This window comes from Eleginops maclovinus, chromosome 4, assembly GCF_036324505.1.
Source record: "Eleginops maclovinus isolate JMC-PN-2008 ecotype Puerto Natales chromosome 4, JC_Emac_rtc_rv5, whole genome shotgun sequence".
In the NCBI taxonomy this organism is placed as follows: Eukaryota; Metazoa; Chordata; class Actinopteri; order Perciformes; family Eleginopidae; genus Eleginops; species Eleginops maclovinus.
In genome coordinates, this window is record NC_086352.1 from 12,312,579 (window position 1) to 12,335,674 (window position 23,096).

At 38.9% G+C, this 23,096-nt stretch overlaps 4 protein-coding genes across 7 annotated transcripts; 2 read left to right on the forward strand and 2 right to left on the reverse strand.

The window, feature by feature from the left end:
* Nucleotides 1-693: 693 nt before the first annotated feature.
* On the forward strand, nucleotides 694-7,952 carry terfa (telomeric repeat binding factor a). 4 transcript variants are annotated; one of them, XM_063882367.1, is made up of 12 exons: nucleotides 694-924; nucleotides 3,854-3,949; nucleotides 4,273-4,409; nucleotides 4,504-4,590; nucleotides 5,002-5,139; nucleotides 5,233-5,360; nucleotides 5,800-6,333; nucleotides 6,663-6,824; nucleotides 6,908-7,045; nucleotides 7,248-7,330; nucleotides 7,431-7,480; nucleotides 7,593-7,952. In XM_063882367.1, exons 1-12 carry the CDS (start codon nucleotides 702-704, stop codon nucleotides 7,749-7,751), a joined length of 1,935 nt encoding a protein of 644 aa, XP_063738437.1. In that variant the 5' UTR covers nucleotides 694-701; the 3' UTR covers nucleotides 7,752-7,952. The 4 variants fall into 4 exon arrangements, with proteins under 4 accessions (XP_063738437.1, XP_063738438.1, XP_063738439.1 ...); XM_063882368.1 differs by having other exon boundaries at nucleotides 6,663-6,812; XM_063882369.1 differs by having other exon boundaries at nucleotides 6,699-6,824.
* A 90-nt stretch (nucleotides 7,953-8,042) lies between these two features.
* nip7 (NIP7 nucleolar pre-rRNA processing protein) lies at nucleotides 8,043-10,857 on the reverse strand. Its single transcript, XM_063882371.1, is given in 6 exon segments — nucleotides 8,043-8,474; nucleotides 9,038-9,178; nucleotides 9,711-9,797; nucleotides 9,799-9,850; nucleotides 9,937-10,023; nucleotides 10,144-10,857. Coding segments are annotated over 6 exon segments (543 nt in total). The 5' UTR covers nucleotides 10,200-10,857; the 3' UTR covers nucleotides 8,043-8,354.
* cdc42se2 (CDC42 small effector 2) lies at nucleotides 10,247-15,362 on the forward strand. The gene is made up of 5 exons (XM_063882372.1): nucleotides 10,247-10,402; nucleotides 12,424-12,665; nucleotides 13,543-13,644; nucleotides 13,739-13,817; nucleotides 14,686-15,362. Exons 2-4 carry the CDS (start codon nucleotides 12,612-12,614, stop codon nucleotides 13,811-13,813), a joined length of 231 nt encoding a protein of 76 aa, XP_063738442.1. The 5' UTR covers nucleotides 10,247-10,402; nucleotides 12,424-12,611; the 3' UTR covers nucleotides 13,814-13,817; nucleotides 14,686-15,362.
* A 2,108-nt stretch (nucleotides 15,363-17,470) lies between these two features.
* Nucleotides 17,471-22,394, reverse strand: LOC134863767 (uncharacterized). The gene is made up of 7 exons (XM_063882445.1): nucleotides 22,211-22,394; nucleotides 21,957-22,056; nucleotides 19,620-19,799; nucleotides 19,371-19,529; nucleotides 19,221-19,273; nucleotides 18,381-18,471; nucleotides 17,471-18,225 (listed from the first exon to the last, which is right to left on the reverse strand). Exons 1-7 carry the CDS (start codon nucleotides 22,298-22,300, stop codon nucleotides 18,107-18,109), a joined length of 792 nt encoding a protein of 263 aa, XP_063738515.1. The 5' UTR covers nucleotides 22,301-22,394; the 3' UTR covers nucleotides 17,471-18,106.
* Between the last annotated feature and the right edge of the window lie 702 nt (nucleotides 22,395-23,096).

Here is a 23,096-nt window from a genome sequence, read left to right on the forward strand (position 1 = left end):
CAGTTAGATGTCCTTGAAATGGATTTCACTTTCACTTAACTCAAAGAACATTATTTGTCTCTTCTTGGACAATTTCAAAGATGAGCTTTTGGTTAACAGTATTCTGAATTTCATTAAATTATATAAATTGTTCGGGGGGGGGGGGGGGGGGTTGTATTAAATAATATGATTTGCATAAAAAGCGCTAGCCCTTTATATATTATGCATTATCCATCCATCTTCGTCAGAGAGGAAGGGTTATTTTTTTAATTATTTTGTTATTCTATATTTAAATGTTTTGCTTGTGTCAAATCGGTTTAGTTTGGTCTTTTTTATGCACCCGAGCCGGTTAGTTTGTTTCAAATATCTGGAAGAAACGTTGTTTTGTAATTTTTTCAGATTTCGTCATCCTTGTTGCAGTCCAGTAGGTGGCAGTAAACGTTAGATCTGCCATTAACAAAGTAAAGAAGAAGTAGTATATATATATATATATATATACAGTTGGGTATTTTTCCCTGCAAATGAACTTTCAGGTTGGCATTTCCAAAGCCCTCATTAAACGTAATGTGTTTCATGCTAGAGTCTAAGGTTTCATGTGGATTATCCCAGTGAGGTATATTTAAATTACCTGTTGACATCTCGACTATATTTAATGATTTTGAAGGATAACAGCCAGTCAGCAAAGATGACTCGCTGCCTGAAACACTAAACTCAGGGTATACATGGCACACGGTTTCAGTTTGCCTCGGCTTCATAAAAATAAGATTGTTGACCACAGCCCTCTGTTGTTGCTTTTACGTGTTGTGGATATGGCGGCTAAAAGCCAAGCTGATTTGGAAGCGTTTGTAAACCACTGGATAGTCGACTACTATTCAGTTCTTGCATTAGAGCTGTTCAAAAACAAGAAATACGATGACTTCCGAGGGATTATAGCTATACTTGACAGTAAGTAACAAACGGCTCCAGAGTGTTTAGCTTCCTACCCGCCAAACTTCATTAGGTAGCTCAATGTGTCCGACAAGTTTGTAGTTAGCTCACTATTTTGTTTACAGTATGTATTGTCCTTAAAGGTCTTGCCCAAAGATATAAGGTGTAAGTGGTAAAATTGTATTGTTCGTAACCTACAGAAGGCGTTATTATCTCGCAGTTAGCATTAGCTCTGTCTCATCCACTCAGAAAAACCGACCAATCCCTTAAAGAAGCGGCTGGATGTAGGTTAAACGGACGTGCATTTTCACAACAAACCAATTCTCACAGGATGTTTTCAAACAAGCGCATTTTTTTTTTGACGTTGGAGGATACGTAGATTTACTCAAGAACTGTAACACTTTGAGGGACCTGTACTTTAGTTAAGTATGTCAATGTGTTGCTGCTTTATATTTCTACCTCACTACAATTCAAATATAAATTGTGATTAAAATTAGCGGCAGCTTTTGATAACACTTGAATTCATTAATAATTATTTTCAAACCTGTCATTTATATTATTCTGAAACGGGCCAATCTGCATAATGGGTGCTTTTACTTTAAATATATTCTCCTTGTTTTACTTGTAACATGTCTACACTCCGGTACTTTAACTTTTGCTTAAATCCACATCTGAGCAAGTACCACTGACTGCAGGCCGCAGATCGGGGCGGTAACCAACCACAAGATCTACTCAAATACTGCATGAAGAAAAAGATGATGAACACGGCAGCCTACAAAATTGTGAACTAATAACAATGCAATAGAAAATGTGACAAGTTAGCTTAGATCAAATTATAGCCCACTTAAAAATAGTGTAGGGTCTCCTATAAACAAAATGAAGCTCTTAACAGTAGAACATATCAAAATAGTATACACATACTACCTTTTTTAATAAAAGTCTCATATTTGCAGGAAGAATTAGTTATTTAAACATCTATAACATACTTCCAGAATGTGTGAGTTATGTATGCAAGGTTATATATGCCAATTTAATTGCCAGTCTTTTCGATTAAGTCTGGTGTTGTTTTGTTGTTGCTTGCAGTACTCCGTTACTTATATCGTGATGAGTCATCCGTCTATTTTGATAAATGTTAAAACTTTTATTTTATTATGTCATTGTTGATATATAGTTACTACCCATCCTGCCATGCTAATGACACATTGTGTAACATTTTACATTTACCAAAAACATTTTCCTCCTTGCACTGTAGACAGACTATAGTGACAAGCTGAATGTGCTTTGTACATTAACTTATACCGGACTCAGAAGGCCACAACATCATATTTTTATTAAACAACATAATGAACAGTTGATGTAAAAATAACAGAAAACAAATATAAAGAAAAGATAATAATCACAGCAAACTAATTAAACAAATAATCACTTATTATTATTATTACAAATAATCAACAAAATCAATCAACATGTTGCTGCCTCGATGGTGTCTCTCAGGAAAGCATCTTTTTCCTTGAAGATAAAGTCAGAATAAAGAGTAAGACTAGTGGCTCTGAGTGAAAAAAAAATGAAATCCCACTTCCCCAAAACCACGAAGGCATGCAAATAAAAGCAACTATTACTGAAGGTTTTCAGTGACATCTATAAGTACTCAACAAGTCATCACGACTATGTTCTCTTGCTATGCATTAAGCCTTCAGCATCACACACATTAGAATACATACCAAGTTCCCAGGTGCCAGTTCACTCTGCAATTGCTGTTCAGTATTGTCTAGAAAAAATACAGAATGTGTTCTGTGTCTCTACTGTGTGCGCTTGAGGGGCCACTGGGTGCTTACGTGCTTTTAAGTGCTTCACAACGTGCTCTGTTGTGTGCAATAGCAACAATGAAAGTGTGTTGAACTTTTGCAACTCAGAGCACACTTTATGATTGTGAACTCTTAAAGAAGTTATACAATGAAGTAAAAAACATAATATGGGAAATGTAAAATATGTTAACATCAAATATTTTCAATAAAGAAAGAAGGTGTACCTCTGTCCCTCACTGAAGCATGGCCTTTAATGTGGTACTCGAGCATCATTTGTGCACCCTTAAATGTGCAGAAGGGGCAGGGATAGAGACCGCTGCTGCTGGTCTTTATTTGGGGAGTCTCGCCCTCCAATATTACACTACCGTGTCTCTATACGTCAGAGAAAATATTGCATACACATAAAAAGCATGATTATTACAAATGCATAAAATAAGCAATATGCTTTTCATTTGATAACTGTATACAGTGAGTAGACTGTGTAAACTTGCGACGTGCAGATAATGGCTGTGGACAAATACAACAAGGCATACATTGAAGCAACAAAGCAAATTCAAATTCAAATGATTAGATATCTAAACATGTAGACCTAGACTTAACGTCACTGCTCCTGTTACGTGTGTGAATTTGACTTTCATTGGTCATTTCCAAATATACCACTGCACTGCTGTAACATTGTATTACAATGACAATTATGCATATTGGCAGGCTCACTTACTTCCATGTTTTATATTTTAATGTTGGCTTCGTCTAAGATGGAGAAGTGTGACTGCACTGGCGAACGAACATGCATCCATGTTGACATTATGTGACCTGGGGGCGGCGATCAACCTGGGGAGGAGTCAAACGTTTGACTCCTCCCCAGGTTGATCGCAGCCCCGATCTGCGGCCTGCAGTCAGGTGCCCAAATCACCCAGTAACCAAAACCACCTTCAAAATGTAAGCATAAATAATTACTTTAATACCCAGAGTTTAAACTCGTGTCACAATTTCATCCATACTTCATACCGTGATCTCTTTTTTTGTTTTTTTATAAATGATTTGAAATGAAGAACCCCTTGTGTCTGAAATATATACTTTCTATCTGAATAGATGTATATTATTTCTTGGGAATGAAACGTTTATTTATCATCCTGTTACAGGTATCTTGAGCCGTCCTGTTAACTCTTCTGATGTCATGCCAACAAAGATACGAGTATTGCACTTTCTTGCCCGGATAAATGAAGGGGAAAATCTTGGTGAGTTCAACCTTGTTGCATATCATCAGCCGTGTGTACGGGCCTGTTAACTTTGTCAACAAATGTGTGTTGCTTAATTTCATTTAAAAGTAACAAAGTATATCTGCTATGTCCAACCCCAACAGCAATGCATTCTTCTGCAAATGTTAGATACATGTTGTTTCGAAGTGTCACATTTCAAGATGTGAAATGTTAAAGTACATCCTACCTGACAACACTGAATTCAAGGTCTTCCCCTAAATCTGTACTTCTAAAGACATGTAATACAACAAGCATACTGTGACAAAACACAGCAGTGAATATAGGTTTGTCTTTGTCTACAGATGTTGTATTTGAGCAGGACCCGTCAGTGACTCCTCTGGAATCAGCCTTAAAGGTGCTGGAAGATATGGTAGTGGAATGCAGTGCACCAATACCAGAGAGGGATTTCGATAATGTGTGCGCCTCACTTAAAGAGATGGTAAGTGGGTTTCTGTTGTTTTGATGGCTCATTTTAGACGGTTTAGTCTGGTTTTGATTAAAACCCCTGTTTTGTTTTTGTTGTTTTTTATTAGATGGTGGGCCTGTTTATCAAAAACTATGAGTTTGACAAGGCAAACGAGATGCTCAACAAACACTTTCCAAAACCAAGAGTTGGCACGGTTAGTAAACAAAATAAAATGGCAATTTCACTCAATACATTTTTAATTTTTAAGTTCCAAAGAGCAATGTACTTGTTAACGTAGAGTTACACCTCCATAGAGGGTCATTCATGTCTTCCGTTTAGTCTTTAGCTGTACACCCAACAATGAAAATGTAAAACAAAATGATTAGTAGATATAGACGTTATATTCCTATTAATCATTAACTTTTCGTTTCCGAACCAACATTAAAATGTTTGACATAGTGAACAGTGTTGAGCCATAGGTTCCGTTATTACATCAAATTAATTTCTTCTTGCATGTTTATGCATTTTGTAGATGATACTGAAACTATACATGATTTAGTCTGATAATGGAATGTTTCTGTGCATGCCATGTGGTTCGCTTTATTTAACGCCTCTGTTCCTATAGAAAGCTATATTCAGTCGGCTCATCAATCAGAAGAAGAAAACACATGAGGTCATCGAGCAAATCGACTTCCAGAGTTTCAGGGAGGAGATGTTTGACTTCTGCCAGAGTCTCTTCAACGACGTTCCCTTTCTCTTAAGGGTAAGTAACATATCAAAAGTTTAAACGTTTTTTTAGATTAGACTTTGAAAACATTCTGATGAATATAACAACAAATCCCTTTTTGTTTATCAGGCTGCAACTCAGTTTATTGAGGAAAAAGAAGTCAGGGTTCAGGGAGCGAAGGCAGCTGGACCTGACGAGCAACAAGCAGCCGGCCCGTCCTCTACTCCAAAAATATGCAGCGTCCATAATCCACCAGGGTAGGCTCTCATTCACTCTGTGTTCATTTAAAACAAGCTCCACATTACTTTTAAAATACAAAAGAGTCAACTGTTCAGATGACAAATCATCGTCTCGCTGTCAATTAAGCCAATCTCGTAGAGAGCCATGCGTCACTTAATCATCTCACTTCCAGTATTTGTAGGCCTAAGGGGAAACATTGAGATCTGCTAAATATTAGACATGCTAACCTCATTTAGACCTATATTATCACTTTGCTCACCGGATCCAAGCAGTGTTTTGTTTTATGTATTTAGTGTTCATTACAACTGTTGTGTGTACCAGGACAGAATATTGTTTCCACTACAATTTATGAGAACCTTTCCCATTCAAAGCTAATGTGTTGACTGACATACCCTTTTTATTCTAAGGCCTGGTTACCCTGTTCGCTCTATTTTTCTGATCTGTTTTATTTAACAGTAATCATACAATAATCCAGAAGACCAGACTGGAGGCAGCCTTTAAGGAGTTGGCTACGTGTCTTGATTGCAAAACATTTGCTCAGCTGGAGGAAGAAGTGGAGGAAGAACAGCAGGCAAGAAAAGATCATTTTGCCCTGGTCCTCCCACCTTCTCTGGAAGAGGAGACCTATCAGGACTCTGAGCAGGATGGGATATTTCAGAGAGATTCAGGCAGCCCCATGGAAGCTTCCCCAGCAGACCAAATTCAAACAGATGTTGTTCCCAAAGCAGAGGCAGGATGGCTCTCAAAGACACCCTCGATGCCGACAAACAAGCGGCTTTACACTGTGGCACGACTGGTGGTGGAGCCGGACAGCCAGGGGAGCTCACAGTGCACAACAGCCTCAAAGGAAGTACAGACAAAAGTCAGAACAGAGCCGCCACAGTCACCGGCTGCAGCCAATGAAACAGAAGAGCAGAGCTTGGAAACGGATGATGAGGTCAGTCTACCTGTACGGAAGCTACCCAGACGAGAAGGCCGCATTTGTAGCAGGTAAATCTTTACACAATGTTGTCGTTTTTAGAAATCACAGAATCTTTCTGTGTCATTTTCTGGGTTAAAGGGGGGGGGGGGGACTTGTGAAACGGCTGCAGATATTTATTATAATAGTTTTACATTTATTGCTTTTTGAGAAAATATAAATAGCATAGAAGGTTGCTCAAATACTAGTTGCACTATATTGCTCAGTGTGTGTATGTTGAAACATGTCAGTTAGAACAGATGAGAAGTACACGTGTTGATGTTCACTGTCAAGGAAATTACAAAAGTTATTGGATATGATAAACAATGCAAAGCATGATAGAAGGTCCCTCCTTTTCTAGATATTTCCTGACTGAGTCTGAACTCTCATCATGCAGAAAGTCAGAACAGTTATCATCAGACAGTGGTGAGGAACCACAGGAGTCGCCTTCTCCCTGCAAAGCCCCAGTGCGTGAATCTCGGATAAAACAGGCCAGAATTCTTCTCAGCAAGCAAGTTCAAACGTGCTCATTTGTTGTTATTTGATGTCACTTAATCGATTTGTCTCAATGGGTGACATTTGATAAACTTTTATGTAACTATGCAGGTGTCCAGATGAAGTCCATATCCGGGGTTCTTCATTGGACAGCTCACCAGACATGTTCCCTACTCACCCCGTCCCTCAGACAAGCTCTACTCCAAACAAGGACTCTGCTCAGGACAAAGGTCCTTCCAATTCAAAATGGTAAGTAAATATTACACCAGAGGCTCGAGCTATAAATAGATTCACTCACCTGTTGTGAATACATCCAACCACACAAAAAGTACACATTTCTAAGTAAAACTTTTTTTTCCATTTAGTTTTGAGGTGTGGCCGTTGTTTTTCCAAGCTGTTAATCAATAACCCGAGGTGGCAAACTTGGTAAGAAACACTGCTCTTGTTTCAGGAAAATGCTGTACGCTAACGCTAAGGAGAGTAGGGATATATGGAGCGATGAAGAGACATATTTCCATGCCAAAAAGAATACAGGTAACATTTCAGCAAATATCTGTTTCTACTTAAATCTGTGTACATTGTAAAAAATCCTGTTCATGCAGTTATGGCTTTGCTTCCCCCTCCCCTCCTAAAGGATCGACCAATCAAAGCGTCAATCGGACGCACTCAGGCAACAGAAAGAAGGTGAGCATAATACACTTTTTGATACACGATCAGATCATAAAAGCACCATGGGTTGCATTATCCTTTAAAAACTAAAACCAAGCTTAGTAACTGTGTTCCTGTTGTGTTGCAGAAGTGGAGTGAAGACGAGACGCAAAGGTTAAAAGATGGGGTCAAAAGATTTGGAGAAGGCAACTGGAGTAAGATAAAGGCGTGCTTTGACTTCAAGGACCGGACAAATGTCAACCTGAAAGACCGATGGAGAACAATGAAGAACTTAAACATGAATTGAGTTGTTCAGGACTGTTCAAATGGGCGGGTGAATGACATTGTGCATCAACCTGTTTTCACGTTCACAATTGTCTCTTGGATTCTAGAAGGGAAAAGACATTTGCCTTACTTCTCCTGTTTTCAGACTCCAATTATGTTTTAAGATATTGTAATAGAATTCATGAGCGCTGTAGTTCAATAAATGTTCATGGTTTGTTTTTAAGATGATTGGTCTTTGTGTTTTAAAAAACATGCAATGGTGACTGCATTTCCACTGCAGGCCTGTATACAGTAGTACGCTCAACAAGACAAATTAATACAAACATCTTATGGATTTATTTGAAAGAGGACATTTACAAAAGAAACACGTAGCTTTTCCTTTCAGCTCGATCAGGAGCCTCTGCGACTAATGAATTCTGTGGATGGCAGGTTTTCATGTCAGTCCATAGACTGCATTGGAAATATGGGTGAGTTGACACATCGGCTACTAAAGTGCCTTTGAACCAGGCCTTCAGATCCAACCACCTCAAATAAAAAACCTTATTCTTTGGGTGGATTTGAGTAGAGGTTACCTGGTGTAAAATGACTAAGAAAAAGGGCATTTCACAGTTCAGCTGTTGCTTCTTTATGTTAATGTGTCTTCATTCCTGATGAATTCTCCTACGTCAGCCTGGTGGAACACTACGATGGACATGGGATCCACTCGCCGACACTCCTGGGTAGTCTTGGCTGCCACTCCAAAACCCTGAGAAATAAAGACGCATTACTGGTTCAGAAATCCCCTCTTTGAACAAGAGCAAAGGTCAAAATCTGTCATATGATGTCAAGTTGAGCTTCTCTAGCAAATATGTATTTTGAACACATGGTCTGTTTGGTAATATAAGATTCAGGAGTGATGCGATGACAGGGAGAAATGAAACTGATGGCAGCACCCTTGATATTGCAATGGTGTGTGTACTCTTATATGAAGTTAATTTCCAGAACAAGTGGTCCCAACTATAAGCCCTGAACACTGTAAATGGCTTTCTGTGAGAAATGAATCACCAAATGACCTCATCCTATATCAAATTTGTTTTTTCTAATCATAAATATCAATAAAAAAATATATATATTTTGTTATATTGTGGACACTTCTTTAAATCTGATGTTTTTAGCAAGAGTACAACTCTGGGTATATGAGTATATGCTGGGTAGGTCCAACTAAAGCATGGATCCAATACGTGTCAACTCTGAGGGTAAAAGAGGTGAGGTCAAAAAGGTACTGATTTCTGAGAGAGCACCCTTCAGCATCACAGTAACAAATCTTACCAGAGGCACATCCGTCATGGAGTAGACCACGACTCCCTGGTACTGCATGGTGTTCTCTGTGATTCTGCCAAGCCCCGATTTTAGCACATGGTTCCCGTAGAGGAAAGACTGCTCTTGTCCAGGTTTCACCCACACCTTGAACTTAAGGACATAACGAGAAGCTTCAAGTTATTTATTCATTCATGATACAATTCTTTATAAAAAAAAAGATATGTAGGCAGGACAGAGTGTTGTTCACTATTAGATTAACCTGCAATTACTACCCTACTACCAATTTAACAGGGTAAGTGAAGTCCTATATTTGTGCGACAGAGGCATGTTTTAGTTAAGTTCAGTATATGTAAGTGGACAGTAGCATGTGTGACATGGTGTTTGCAAGTGCCAGGTGACAGCAGATAAACAGTGAACACCAAGAATTATGAAATGTGTAACTGGACCATAAGGTTTTCCTCAGTTAATCCATTGCTCTTCCTGTAAGCTTTTCAAAGACTTATTTGACATTAATGCAAATTGAGGCTCTACTGAAAAGAATGCATCACTTCACATTTACATGGCTTCGATTACTCCTTACTGCATCTCTTAATCCAACTTCGTTGACATGGTCTTATGAGAGGAGGACATGCAAATGATGTAGTCAAAGATACAAATAAGTAACATGAAAACCCATAGTCACCTTTGCATACGGTGCCAGGAAATCCAGAGCTGTGATGTGCAGGCGGAATTTAATGGTCTTTGTGAACTTTCCAAAACATGTTCCCACCTGAAACAAGCTTGTCCCGGGAAATGTTTGTGGCCAATTTAAGAATTTTCTCACTGTGGACAAAACACGAGGGTATATGAATTTCAGAATGACTTGAGGATGTATACCAGCATATATAACTTAATCAATTCTATATTACCTCATATAGTACACACGGTCATTGTGTAGTCTGAAACAGTAGGAACCGTCAGGTCGGTCGACTAGAAGTTTAATGTTTTCACCGATGCTGTTGTGGGAGAAAAGACATGGCTTACTACAAAACACACGCAGGCTAACAAGGATGCTACCATTTTAGCATAATTGCAGTTATAATAGGCAGGCGAAACTGCCCTCTTGCTCAACTTACTATTTCGACAGCTTCTCAAACATAACTTTCGTCTCTTCTTCTGTTAGTGGCCTCATAGTGAATATTTTTTAAAGCAATCTCTATCCACGAATACTTGTATCTCATGTGAGACAAACGTGAAAACGTGGGTAAGCACGGAAGTCGTCAGTCCTCACACCGGACGTTGGTTGACGTCATCCGGGAGATAGTTCCTGGTTGTTTTTTTCTTTAGCTTTCAGTCGATCGCTCGCTTTTACTCCAATAAACCGGTTGCCATCTGGTAAGTTTATTCACTTAAAATCTTAAAAACTGTTATTTATGCGGTCATTATTCAGCTGGAAAACCACTACTCGAACACTAATCTGTTTTACATATCGTTTTTGTGAAACATTGAAGTCACACCTTCGAAAACGGGCTCGGTTAGCCTGGTTAGCTAGCTGTCAGTGGAAAAAAACACGGACCTGCTGCTATTGGTGAGCTAACTGTGTTAGCATCTGACAATGCTAACGCTGGTTTGCTTCGGGCAACGACCCCGTTCCACTTAAGCATTTCACACTGAAATCAATTCTGAAACAATGGGATTTCACAAGTCACTACATTAAGTCTCGCCCGGTCGTGATTTCACATCGCGGTTTGGAGAGGAGAGCCCGTGCCGCAGCGGTGCGAGTTACATAACGTTCATTTGTTTGTAAATTACGTTTTGGTGATCCAAACCCTGGCTTATAAACTCATCAGTCCATTAGATTGTCATTAAGCACCTCTGCACTCTCTATCTTGCACTTGATAAAATGATGTGCCTGCATTGGACAGTAACAGTTCAATGTCAGCAATGTGTAATGTCAGCCAGAGTTGGCTACAAATAAGGAAATCTACTTTGTCAGCGAGCTCTTTGCTCATGGCGGATCATTTGATCCTCCTCCTGACAGCAATAATAGCCTATATAAATCCCTGATATTGTTTTTCAGATGAGGCCTCGTAAAGGCATACCAGGCTAAACGATTGTTTTCACCAACAGGACACTTCTTGAAGTATCTGATACTGCTGCAGTTCAGTCATACATAGACCATTTGAAGTTGTTCATTTATAAAGAATGAAAGTTAGGGACAGCCTTAGAAGTAGAGCTGCCAAGATTAATCGATAAGCGGTTAGCTATTCAATTAATTGCCACATATTTAATTAGTATATTACTCTTAGTTACATTTTAGATTCTCAGATTGTAGCTTTTGAAACGTTCTCACTTTTAGTTTTGTTTACTTCTTTATGTCAGGAGTTGGGGACTAAAGAAGACTTGAGGATGTCATATTGGGCTTTGGGAAACACTGACTAACATTTTCTGACATAGACACCAAACAAAAAAGGTTTTATCAACAACATAATCGACATTACATTAAACTCAATTGTATCTTCAATTCAGATGCAAGTGTGATCCTGAGTTTGGAGATCCTATATTCCTAAAAGCAAATGTTTTTCACCTATTGTTTGTAATACACAACATAACATTTTTTGTATTAACAGTATATGCAATTTCAGACATTTTATACCCGAGATTTTATTTTCTTTTAATTCTCTATAAATGGAAAAGGCCTCTTCATTTTTCTCCAAGGAAATGTTCATTCAAATGAATACTGTATCATAGCTACAGCGCTGATGACGGCATGGTGAAAACTAAATTAAAGGCTGATCAGACACCATGAAAACACAAGGTTATATGCAAATACTTTATTGTTTGCGCAAGATAACAGATGAAAAGAAAGGTTAAACATATTGATCAACCTTTGACTATCCGTGTTTAAAGTAGGTGTCGGCTCAGGATCTCAACATGCAGTTAATGTTGACCCAATTTATTCTATTTTTAAGACGGGGAAAATAATTGTCATGATGTGCTACCTATTACATTTCTATATGTGAGGAAATAAGAATACATGACATGTTTATATAGTAAATGTTTGTAAAATGATATACTTGTGTTTATCTAAAAGAGCTACCTGCTTTTGGATTTGACCTGATTATCTGTGGTTCCCCCAGAAGAGAGAGCCCCTAAAATGGCACCACAGGCCTCAAAGTTGGCAACTAAATCAACCTGGTTATACCATTTTTCAATTGTTATTAGGTGGTTTACCACAACGTTAACTTAGAAAAGTAGACCTGTATCTAACATCAAAGCAGCTTTTACAAATCACTAATGCTCTAGAACGGAAAACAAAGTATTGACATTATGTATAACCTTGACAACAATGACATATATTTCTTAGAAGCTCAGCATTTAATGAAAATATAACAGATTTGTTCCTTTCTATACAGGAGCCTGCTGCCCTTTGTTGGGAAAACATTTCTTGTGCCAACGGTTTGCCCGAGAGAAACCAGTGGTCTGTTTGTCATCAGTTTCCGGTGTGTGTCTGTGCCTCTGGTAACACTGAACAGGAAGACAGACGCAGAGAGACGTCTGAGCAGAGAGAGGAAACGGCTGCGGCTTCTTCGTCGGCCTCAGTATGACTGAGTTCTGGGTTTGCTTCAGCTGCTGCATTGCAGAGCAGCCACAACCTGTGAGTATGAATGTGGGACTTGTAAGAGACATTAATGTACTCAATTAGATATGTAGAGGCATTGGTGACCTTGTGGAAAATGTTCAATGTAATATCGGTGAATAAATAGAACAGTGGACTGGCCCATATTTTCCCCTTTAATCAAGATATATTTACCAGAGCGAGATCAAGTTCCTTAAAATGTGTGGTTGGGTCATGCTGAAAATAAATATTACATTGCCCCATCCTGATGTCAGACTTGACAAGTCCAATGAGGTTTATCATAGTGACAGCCAGTCGTTGTGCCTCATTGTAGTCTGCCAGTGTGTTTGCTAACAGATGAGATAACAGGAATCATGATGTGCCTCCTTTAGGCTCCACAGCACAGGTTACTGCTTATCAATAGAAAAATAAAATGTGTACAGGAGAGGAATGAGCAACCTCTTCCTTTAGGCTGATGTTTGCCTCTTCTCCATCCTCACTGAAAAGTCATATAGCCTTGAATGTGTTTAATGATGGTAAGAGGTAGAGCTCCCGACAAATCAGTGGTCTTTAGTATTTTGAGTATACGTGAAACTTGAAGGATCTGGTACTAAAATAAAGTACCATGTACCATCCACAGCTTTTTGAGATGAAAAAAAAGAAAAGAGTGAGATGAGCCATGCCATAACATGCAATGGAATCATGGTGTTTCTGTAGTCTACAAGTCATTTTCAGTTCTCTTTATTTACGGAAAATAACTTAAAATCACTTATGACCACAAGTCTTGTTGACACAAGAGCAAATGTGGTTCTTCTGCCTGATTCTCTCTGACGTAACTCAGTTTAAAACAGCTGTTGAATCATCTCCACCATTCGATTATTTCCAAAAAGTTGATATTTATGTTGCTCATTATCAGAAACGGCGACGACGGATCGACCGCTCCATGATCGGCGAGCCAACAAACTTTGTTCACACCACACACGTAGGCTCGGGGGACATGGGCCTGGGTTTGGCATCGGTACGTCTTTTTTTCTTCCATCACCTTTACAGAACATTTGAAAGTAAAGCCAACGGAGATGTTTTAACTAACATTTACACTTCGATGTTTGTAGGTGGACCTTGTCCAGGCCCAGATGAAATCTAAAGGCGGCTACGTGCACGGAGGATCCGAAGGCTCTCAGTTGTAACAAGGTGAGAGATTCTTTACTTAGAGAAACTGGTATGCAGACTCACTTTCAGTACCCAACAGACATGCCAGAGTGCAAAGAGATATTTTTGATTTCTAAAATGTCAAGTTTGTTTTGAGGAAAAATGTAAATACCTGCAGATTTAACAGATGTAAGCATGTTCACTTCCAAAGAAAGCAAGTATTTCCTCCACAGTTTTATAAAACACATCGCTTTAGTTTTTAGCCTCTAGCTTGAACACTTGTGTCTGTTTACGATTAAGACACCCGTTATGAAGTTTTAAGAATTCCCCAAACTAAAAGTCACTGACTTGCCCCAAGCTTTTTCTGGTATATCATGCTTCCACACAACAGCAGGCATGTCTTATATGGCTTTAAAAGGAAACTGGCGAAATGCCTCACAGCACATATTTGTACTGTTCTGTACATGGTCTTTTTTTATTGGGGGAATTTAGCCCTGCCTCCATGAAGGATTCAATGTCCTTGTTCCTCCTGATTTAGCTCTCTTGTACAGATAACCACTTCCTGTATTCTTTTACCAATAAGACAGCTGGATCAGTTCTTAATTTTACTTTCTTTATTTGTAAGTTTGGGCTTTCCAATGCTGGCCTGATCAGGGCAGTAGCATTCCTTTCTACTGGCCTCAGGCAGCTGTTAGTGTGGCACCCTGCCTTGTTTTTAAACTCCCACTGGGGGTTGCCATGGTCACTTTCACTTTTAATTATTGTCCTGTTTGCTCTCAGAAAGAGAAACCACCTAAACTTTAACAGGCTCGTATTTAATGGTAAACTAGTGTGATCCGGGCGTGTCACCCACTTCCTATCATTAGTATCTCACATTCTAACATGTGTTTCACTCTTCTCCCATTCACAGCCCTTCACAGTCTTGTGGAAACTACTGTTGTTGATATGAGGAAGCATTTTCAAAAAGCAGTTCTGTCTGTAAAGGACGCAGGACCAAAAGACGAAACTACTGCTTTTCCATAATGTTGTATATATTTTTATTTTCCATTCCTTTTTTTAATGAAAGCACTGCTATCCGTTTGCTGCCATACTGTTGCACTGTATTGAGTAACTGTTAAGAATAGATCAGAGGGTTTAGAAAGCTCATAGTCTCATTCAGACGTATGCTTGTGTGTATGCATGAGGAAAATATTTTCAAAAATGTTTGCTGTTGTAGCCCATTTGGATGCCTGTATTTATTATCTGATTTGTAAACGGACCTCATGGTGGCTGGGCCACACTGGAGATTTGGGACATTCAGTTTCCTTCTTTATTCTCAGAGGTTTATCAAAGGACAGGTCGAGGTAGCAAGGCAAAAAGCTATATGTTCATTGTTTTGTTCTGAGAAGTACTCATGATTCTTTGAGTTGCTTTCAGGGTTTAAGATTGCTGTCTTGTAATAAACTTGAAATGAGTAGAGTACACTGGATCAAACATTGTACACTCACACTTGCTTAGGAATTTCGCATTGATTTCAACTGTTTATTTTTTTTATACTCATTTAGATTGAACCATATAGAATTTTAATAAACTATGAACTTCATATAATCTGCCTTCTGAAGTCATGTTCATTATTTGTTTATTCAGAGCTTGAAGCTGCAAATGCTTAGCTTAGTGATTCTTAGAGGATTCATATTTTTCTATGTACTTTCTTTTCAAAGCTTGTTCAACAGTAGACCAAGAATTAAACCAAGAAGTAACCAAATCACCCTGAAATACCGCTACACAATGTGGGTCAGTTTGCTTCCGTTATCAGTATTCCCCAACCTGTGATTTGCCTACACCATTTCTTAATTGTAACTTTCTGTATCTTTTTTTTATATTTCTCTGGATTATAACATAACAATACATTAATTCTGTAATTATCTTGTCCCTCCAGAGGTCCTTATACTTGCTTGTTTCTTCACCTCAAATGCCAGATCTCTAAAAGTTGACACGTGCTACGAAATGTCATTCAATCAACCGCGACCCACTTTTGTAGCAGTGTTTGGGATTAAGTTGCTTCAGTGTTAAAAGATGTTTTCCTGTGATGTTAAAAACTATTTTGTCAAAAGCATTTAAAATTACACAAATATACACCTCCTTTTTTAAGGAGGTGTAATTTCCTTTTAAAGGGTTCCTCTCTTAGGGGAAAGTAAATAAGTGCAGCTATCGCCTGATTACGCTGGTTGCCGGTTAATATTTTTCCTTTTTATTGAATGGCTGGTTCCTTTTGATCCCTCAATATTTTCACCATGTAGTCCACATTTCTAAACCAGGCTTGATTGAAAATACCTTGGTCAAATCTCTACAAATAGTGATGCAGCAGCTGCAGGATGAATATTAAATGCATGGCCCCTCCTGCTGCTCCTCACTGCCTTCTGTCATTCTTAATGAAAAGGTCAAATGTGACGAGCAAACCAGCCGGCCTGGATCTATTCATAGGTGTGATTATGTGTCCTCCATGTACATCCTGTGATCGACTAACAACAGAATGTGGTTGTTTTATCAATTCAAGCGAAAGTCTGTGTCAATGGGTGTTAAATGGGTGCTATTGTCATACTATTTATGATGAAAGAATGAAATATGTTGTGTTGGTACCAGGCAGCACGAATGACCTGATAGATATAGTCACATTTGTAATATCTTATCATTTTACAGCCTTAAAAACTGCTGGTGACCACTATCCCAACATAGATTTAAAAATGTGATTTATCAGGCTAAGGTATTGTCTCGAAGCTCATCTGTTCCTCTTTATATGTTTCTGTAGTAATTCCTTTGTGATAAGAGATCCTCATATGTGTAGTCTAGTTAGTGTTTTTCCAGCTCTCTGCTGAATGCTGTAGTGTGTGAAGACATACTGGGATTGCTGTGTGTCATGTGACCAGCAGGCTGCGCTAGCCGACTGGTTGAATGTGACTTAAAAAAAAAAGTTTCCTTTTGGGATTCCTGTTATGGGACTTCTTTTATGATGAAACTGTAAATACTTAACATGAAGGTAATGCATTCATGGTCGGTATGTTTTCGGGATCATACGTATTTTAGGTTCGTTTTCTGTATAACATTACTGGGAAGGCAGAGAGTAGGAGCAATGTTGTTTTGTTTTCCTTCCTCACTTTAAGGGAAGTTCACCTGTCTTTTCTGCATTTTTCAGAATAAACAATGAGAAATAAATGTTAAATGTTGAAGTTTAAACAAAATGTGTCTCCCATGTTTTTACTTCAGCCTAGAACTCCAACATTTACTGGGTTAGAAAAAAGGGGTAGATGTGACCAAAACACTTGAGGCATTCCTATCAATGAACATTAAGTGCAAAGATCTATTACCTAACTAAAAATGCTTTCCTAAGATATTATTCAGTTGTGAAGGCAGCTTTAGATATAGTTTACTTAAATGGATCATAACCTGTGAGTTTAGCCCCTAAATTAGGATCACAATAAATGTATAGGGGTCATCCGATGATTGGTTAGAGAGGAAAGAAAAAGTCTAGCCACACATAAAAGAAAACATGGATTTTTGTTTGTGACATAATAGAATATCAACAGTTTTTTAGATGAAACCTTAAGACGTTTGGATGTGAAGTTGGGTTGGGTGACTGCCAACATTCATTAATTCCACTGAAAACAGCCACTTACTTGAGTTCATATGCATACACGAGATTTCCGACAAAATTAGACTTTAGTTGCTTCACAGTTTAATTTAAAATGACAAGCAAACACAAAAACATGTTGTACAATTTCACCAAAAACCAGCTGTAAAAACAGAAAAATATACAAAATGGAGTTTCTCTGAAAACACCTAGAATTAGGGTTTAAACCAAATAGGTATAAAGGTGTATGTAGCAAATGCATATATAGGGCATAACATCCATACATTGTTTGCAGTTTATATCAGATGAATGTGTATTTCTATGGTGTTTCAAACTCCGCTCCCCAGCCTACAAACTGTTACAGGTACATTTCATGCCTCTGTGTGCTACTTGAACATCCAGTGAAACTCTAAGAAATAACTGATCCTGCAGTGAAGCATGGGATCTGTGAGCTGTGGTGAGAGCTTGGTGTCATGTCAGTAAGTTTGAGTCACTGAACCGTAGTGAACCCAAATGATAATGACAGAGGAAAGCTTGGCTTGGAACAGGATCTTCCTCTCAGCATGCTCAGCAGAAAGGATGACCGCCCGACTGAGTGACAGAGCAATATCCTCCCCCCCTTTAGTTTCTTGTTTTCAGTGGTCAGCTCAGCAGACAGACAGCAGGAACATAGAAGCTGAATATAAGCAAGAACTGCCGAAAACACGAGTTGTTTTTTGCAAAACTACAGCATCAGTGTTTGCTGATGTGTGGACCAATCGGAGAGGTCCTTGATGTAGTTTGGACCAAAAAGCTCACTGTAGTTGTCTGTGTGCAGAGAGTAGGGGTCAGCATCCCCAGCACCTGAGGAGCACAACATAACATTTAAACACAAATGCAAAAGCTCTTACCTGATATGACTATGTCATAAACATTATGGATTTAATCTAATTGAATACCTCAATTAATTATATAAAAATAATAATTGATTTGCAAACTATATGAGTATAAAGTCGTACGGTGCCAGTGATCCCACAGAGTTTGTGTTCTCCATTCTCTCTGCTCCTCAGTCTGGTTCCAGACGTCAGTGTTATTCAAGTGGTCCATCAACTACGAGAGACAAAACCCCTTCAGTCAGTCAGACTTCTAGAGCGTTACAGAACCCAAGATTCATCCCAGTGTCATTCAAAATTCAAAGGTTTATTCTCATAACAAATACAGCTGCGGTGTAAATTACTGGAATGTATGAAAAGCTCAGATAGCAAGTTCCTCAACAGTGCAATTACAATACATAACAAAGACATGACATTTATACTGCATTATACCACCGATCTCTTACCCACAGTGCTTTTTTTAAAACTAGATTGTCTCGGTGTGATTTCCCGAGTGTTGGAATCATCGTCCATAGAGATGCTTTCTCTTGGGTATAATGGGACTAAATGGCACTTGGCTTATGGTGCTTATAGCTTAAAAAGAATACAGTTGAAAAACTCAGCAGCAATGTTTCTTCAGGAAATCATGACCCAGTCAATCAAGATAATCCTAACAATCCTACAGACCTTATAGTGACAGTTTGATGCAGGAACTATTTTCTTTTCCCCAAACTACACCATTAACCATATTACAACGAATGGCATCCTCCTCGACCGAGCAGTAATGTGTTGAATATTATAGATGCAGGCTTCTTATGGTGATACCTCTAAGTTACATTCGATTTACGTGTGAACTGTCCCTTTAATTTAGGTCAATGTAGTTTCTTCAGTACACTTTTCCTTCTTATTTTTATGGAGTTACTCATTCTGCCAAAGAAAGAAACTCCACTAAAAAAGCCCCAAAATGTTAAGGCAGTCAGGACGTACCTTAAACACAGCTTCATTCTGCTCCTGTTCCTCTGGTCTGGCATCCCACATGCCTGAACATCAGTATCATTATTACCAGACTACAGAGACAACATCATTTATAATCACAGCCAAAACAACAATAAAATGCTTTGACATCCAGTGTCTTACCATGTGTTTGCATGTTACCAAATGTGCCTTCTGCGGGGGTCCCAACCTTCTGCGTTGTGTCTGAAATGGGTCTTGTTCTTGGTTGCCAAGCACGTGTACTTTGTGTTTCATCAACTAAACTCCCATGTCTTTCTCGTGTCCTTCTGAACAACTGCAGCCCTGGGAAAGGGCAGTACTGTCTCATGAGGTCTGTCTGAGGATGATTATCTTTGAAGAGATACATTCATTTTAAAGGTATGTCTTTCTTACCCCTCCTGCGTCGGTGTGTTGGTGTTCTAGGCAGCATCCTGTACACTCTGTATGCATTGCTGCCTCTCTTTCTGCTGTGCTCCCGCAGCTCAAGGATATCCGGCAGGGAGTTCAAGGCACAGCGGAAGTTTGCCTTCCATGTCTTAGGATCCGGTTCATGTTTGCTTGGGTGGTACCGCCCTGATGAAAAAAAGTGTACATATAATTGACAAATGCTCCTACCTGAAAAAGCTTCAGATTTCAAACAAGAAGTTGATTGTGACAAGTTTTTTCCCAGCAGCGGCACGTTTGAAGAGATACTATTTTATAGGACCAGATGAAAAGTCTGAAGTGTGTTTTACCTGTGAACACTTCCAGCATCACTTGCGTTTATTGTCCAGTATGGTCAGAAGTGTACATTGTTGCACCTGTAACTACACTCTGATGTCAGGGCGTACTTGACTAATCTGTGTATCGCTGCATCGAGAGAAGATGTTTAACAACTGGGGGACGGCAAATACAAGATTTCCAGTGTGTTGTGTGGGACAATTCCATTAAAGTTATCTCAGCTGTACGTATTATGCATACATATGGCCATTATGAACCGTTTTTGCTAGTTTCCAAAATAAAAATGATTTCTTTTGTCTCTGAAACTATTGGAAGGAGATCAACAAATCATCAAGGGTGTGACTTTTTCCATTGTGTTGAGTTCTCACATTTGGAACCAGGTAGTGATTTGGATCCCAGCCAAGCATCTGATTATAATTACTAGCTTCAATTATAAAATAGTTTGAGCTTAAAATATCCGCTGTGGATCATTTACAGCTGACAAAGGCTAACACGTAAACCGGGGGCACAGGTAGCATATTACACACATGTTGCAACCCCCAACTGTCATTAATGAAAGAGTCTCCACATGTTATGTGTATTGTGTTGTCTAATTGTTCAGTGAAATAGTCTGTATTCTGGTTTGGTTCTATTAAATTGTTTTAAATATTGAGCTGAATTTTGGAACATACCCCGCAAAGTGGCAGCTGTTACATGAATATCTAGATCTTGTGAGAAGCCTGTTGTACTTTGACAGCAATATGATCACAAGAAACATTCACAGCAACTGAACTGAAGCTTTCCCATGAAGTGATGCAGATAAAATCACAAAGCATGACTTTCCCAAGACTATAGTGTGTGTGTGTGTGTGTGTGTGTGTGTGTGTGTGTGTGTGTGTGTGTGTGTGTGTGTGTGTGTGTGTGTGTGTGTGTGTGTGTGTGTGTGTGTGTGTGTGTGTGTGTGTCAAATAAATGGAAATGTTTATTTTAATATATTTTAACTTCAGAATCAGAATACCTCTATTCATCGCACAGAGGGGTCATTTACATTGTTACAGCAGGTAAAGAGCCAAAGATAGCTTAATCTGTGAGTTGTACGTGCCTGATGAACTTTGCATGTGAAGCGTAAGAACAAGTCTGGGCAGCAACAGAGTCAATGTAAGCGCTAAGATCAACATAAAGCAATCAATCATTGTATTTTTTAAGTTGGATTAAGTTGAAGTTGTGTTTATGTGGTCATTTAGCATACACTGTTGCTGTCATTGTTTTTAGAGGGTGCTGTGCACTTCATATCTCTAAGCTTGAAACTGGGATAAAGATATGAATGTGGCAAATCTAGAAAGACATGATCCGAACAATGTAAGTGTGACGGCACTTCACTAGAAGAGATACTTCTGGTTACCAGGAAACACAATGTGTTAAATAATTGCAATACAAATTGCCTTATACTGCGAGCACATTTTCACTTTAGAAAACAGTTTTTATCTTAAAGAAAATAAATAAATAATCTATTGAACAGATAATTATTCTTTGGAATCTGTGTGGGCCATTGCAACCTTCACTGACAGTGCATGAATTGAACCAGTGACATGAACACAGGTTAAGTGTCTTTGCGCTCAATATACCAGAAAGCCATATAAGGGGAAAAGGTGAATGCCATTACAAAGGGAAGCAAGAGTAACAAGAATATAATATTGAGGTCCTGTATTATACATGTGTACACATTACAGAAGAACACAGTTAAAGCAATCAGCATTGATTCAAACGTGGTACACTATAGTCTGACATTACAGCAATGTACTAATTTGACAATGATTTCAACATATTGTGGCAGTCTAGGTACTAGTACTAGAGATAACAAATATAAGCTTATTGTGTTTTTACACATTGCTGCTGTAAAACAACAACACAAGTCATCGAGCAAACTCAGATGTATATAATATGAAAAGTCAATGTTAAAGATAATAAGAAACCCGCTGTCTAATTGGACAATAGAGAAGAAACACCCCTTATATTAGTGATGGGCTCCTACCTGTGTGCATGGCCCAACTCCTGAAGAGTGTAGCATCTTGGTCAATGCTCCATCCATGACGAGCGGCATGTTTCCATGGGATCTGGAAGATTTGTGCTGCCTGTTGAATAAAATACAAAAAATAAGGACCGGACATTGTGCCAATATTAATCCCTGATTATTTATTCTTTATATAAGGATTTGATGTACAGCAAAACTGTTTGCACCCAGGTGTGTGTGCATGTGTGGGATGATGGTGAGGTAGAGGGGTCTACCTGGTCCAGCCAGCTGACTCCCGGATAGTTGCCAGACTCAATCTGTTCCTCCAGCCATGGCCTCAGCCTCAGCCGGCCTGGGTGCTGCATACTGTAGTCAAAGCTTCAGGTATGCATAAAGGTAGAGAAGTGTTACCAGTAACACAGGAGTTTCAGCAATAACAGAACTTTTCCCTGAAATTCATTATAATCAGAGGTTACCCAGGGACACCCACCCCTTCTCTGCTGTGATCTTCCAATCACAGAAATCACAGGTACGACAAGCTCTCCTCCTCCAATAACTTTCCTCGCTGCTTATAGGTGGCTCCTCCAATTACAGGAAATGCTGTACAGTATGACTGCATGTAAATTGTAGTCATCCTTTTCCTGCTCTTCTACATGCTGAATTGTGCACTCATCGTTCGTTCAAAGTCACCTGCTTGGTTTAGGTCAGTGCTAAAAAACCTTTTGGTTTTCCATTAAGTTAGCGGTAGTAGTGAGGTAGTGTGTTTTCATGTAAGACCACCAGATGGAAGCAGAGCTAACACTGCACATACTTTTAGCTTTCCCATGTTGAAAGCATCTGTCTTGTCCCCCATTCATTTGATTAAAGTTGTTTTGCTTGAGTGAATTGTATTTATTTAGCTTATACTGGTATCCTAATGTTTATCCATGCTCTGATCTGTCTTTATTTGTATTAGTAGAGACAGTGTAATGTTTTTTTATTGTTTGTTGATTGTCATGTACCTGCTCAGGGAATGCGTGAGGGGATGAGAGGAATTTACTCTGGAAGGAACTTTGGGATTTTAGTTTCGTTAACCATTTGCATGCACAATAATCTATAACACTACAGGAAATAGGGCCTCTTTTCTTGCAACAGCACTTCTGAAGTTTGAACTATGTTTTG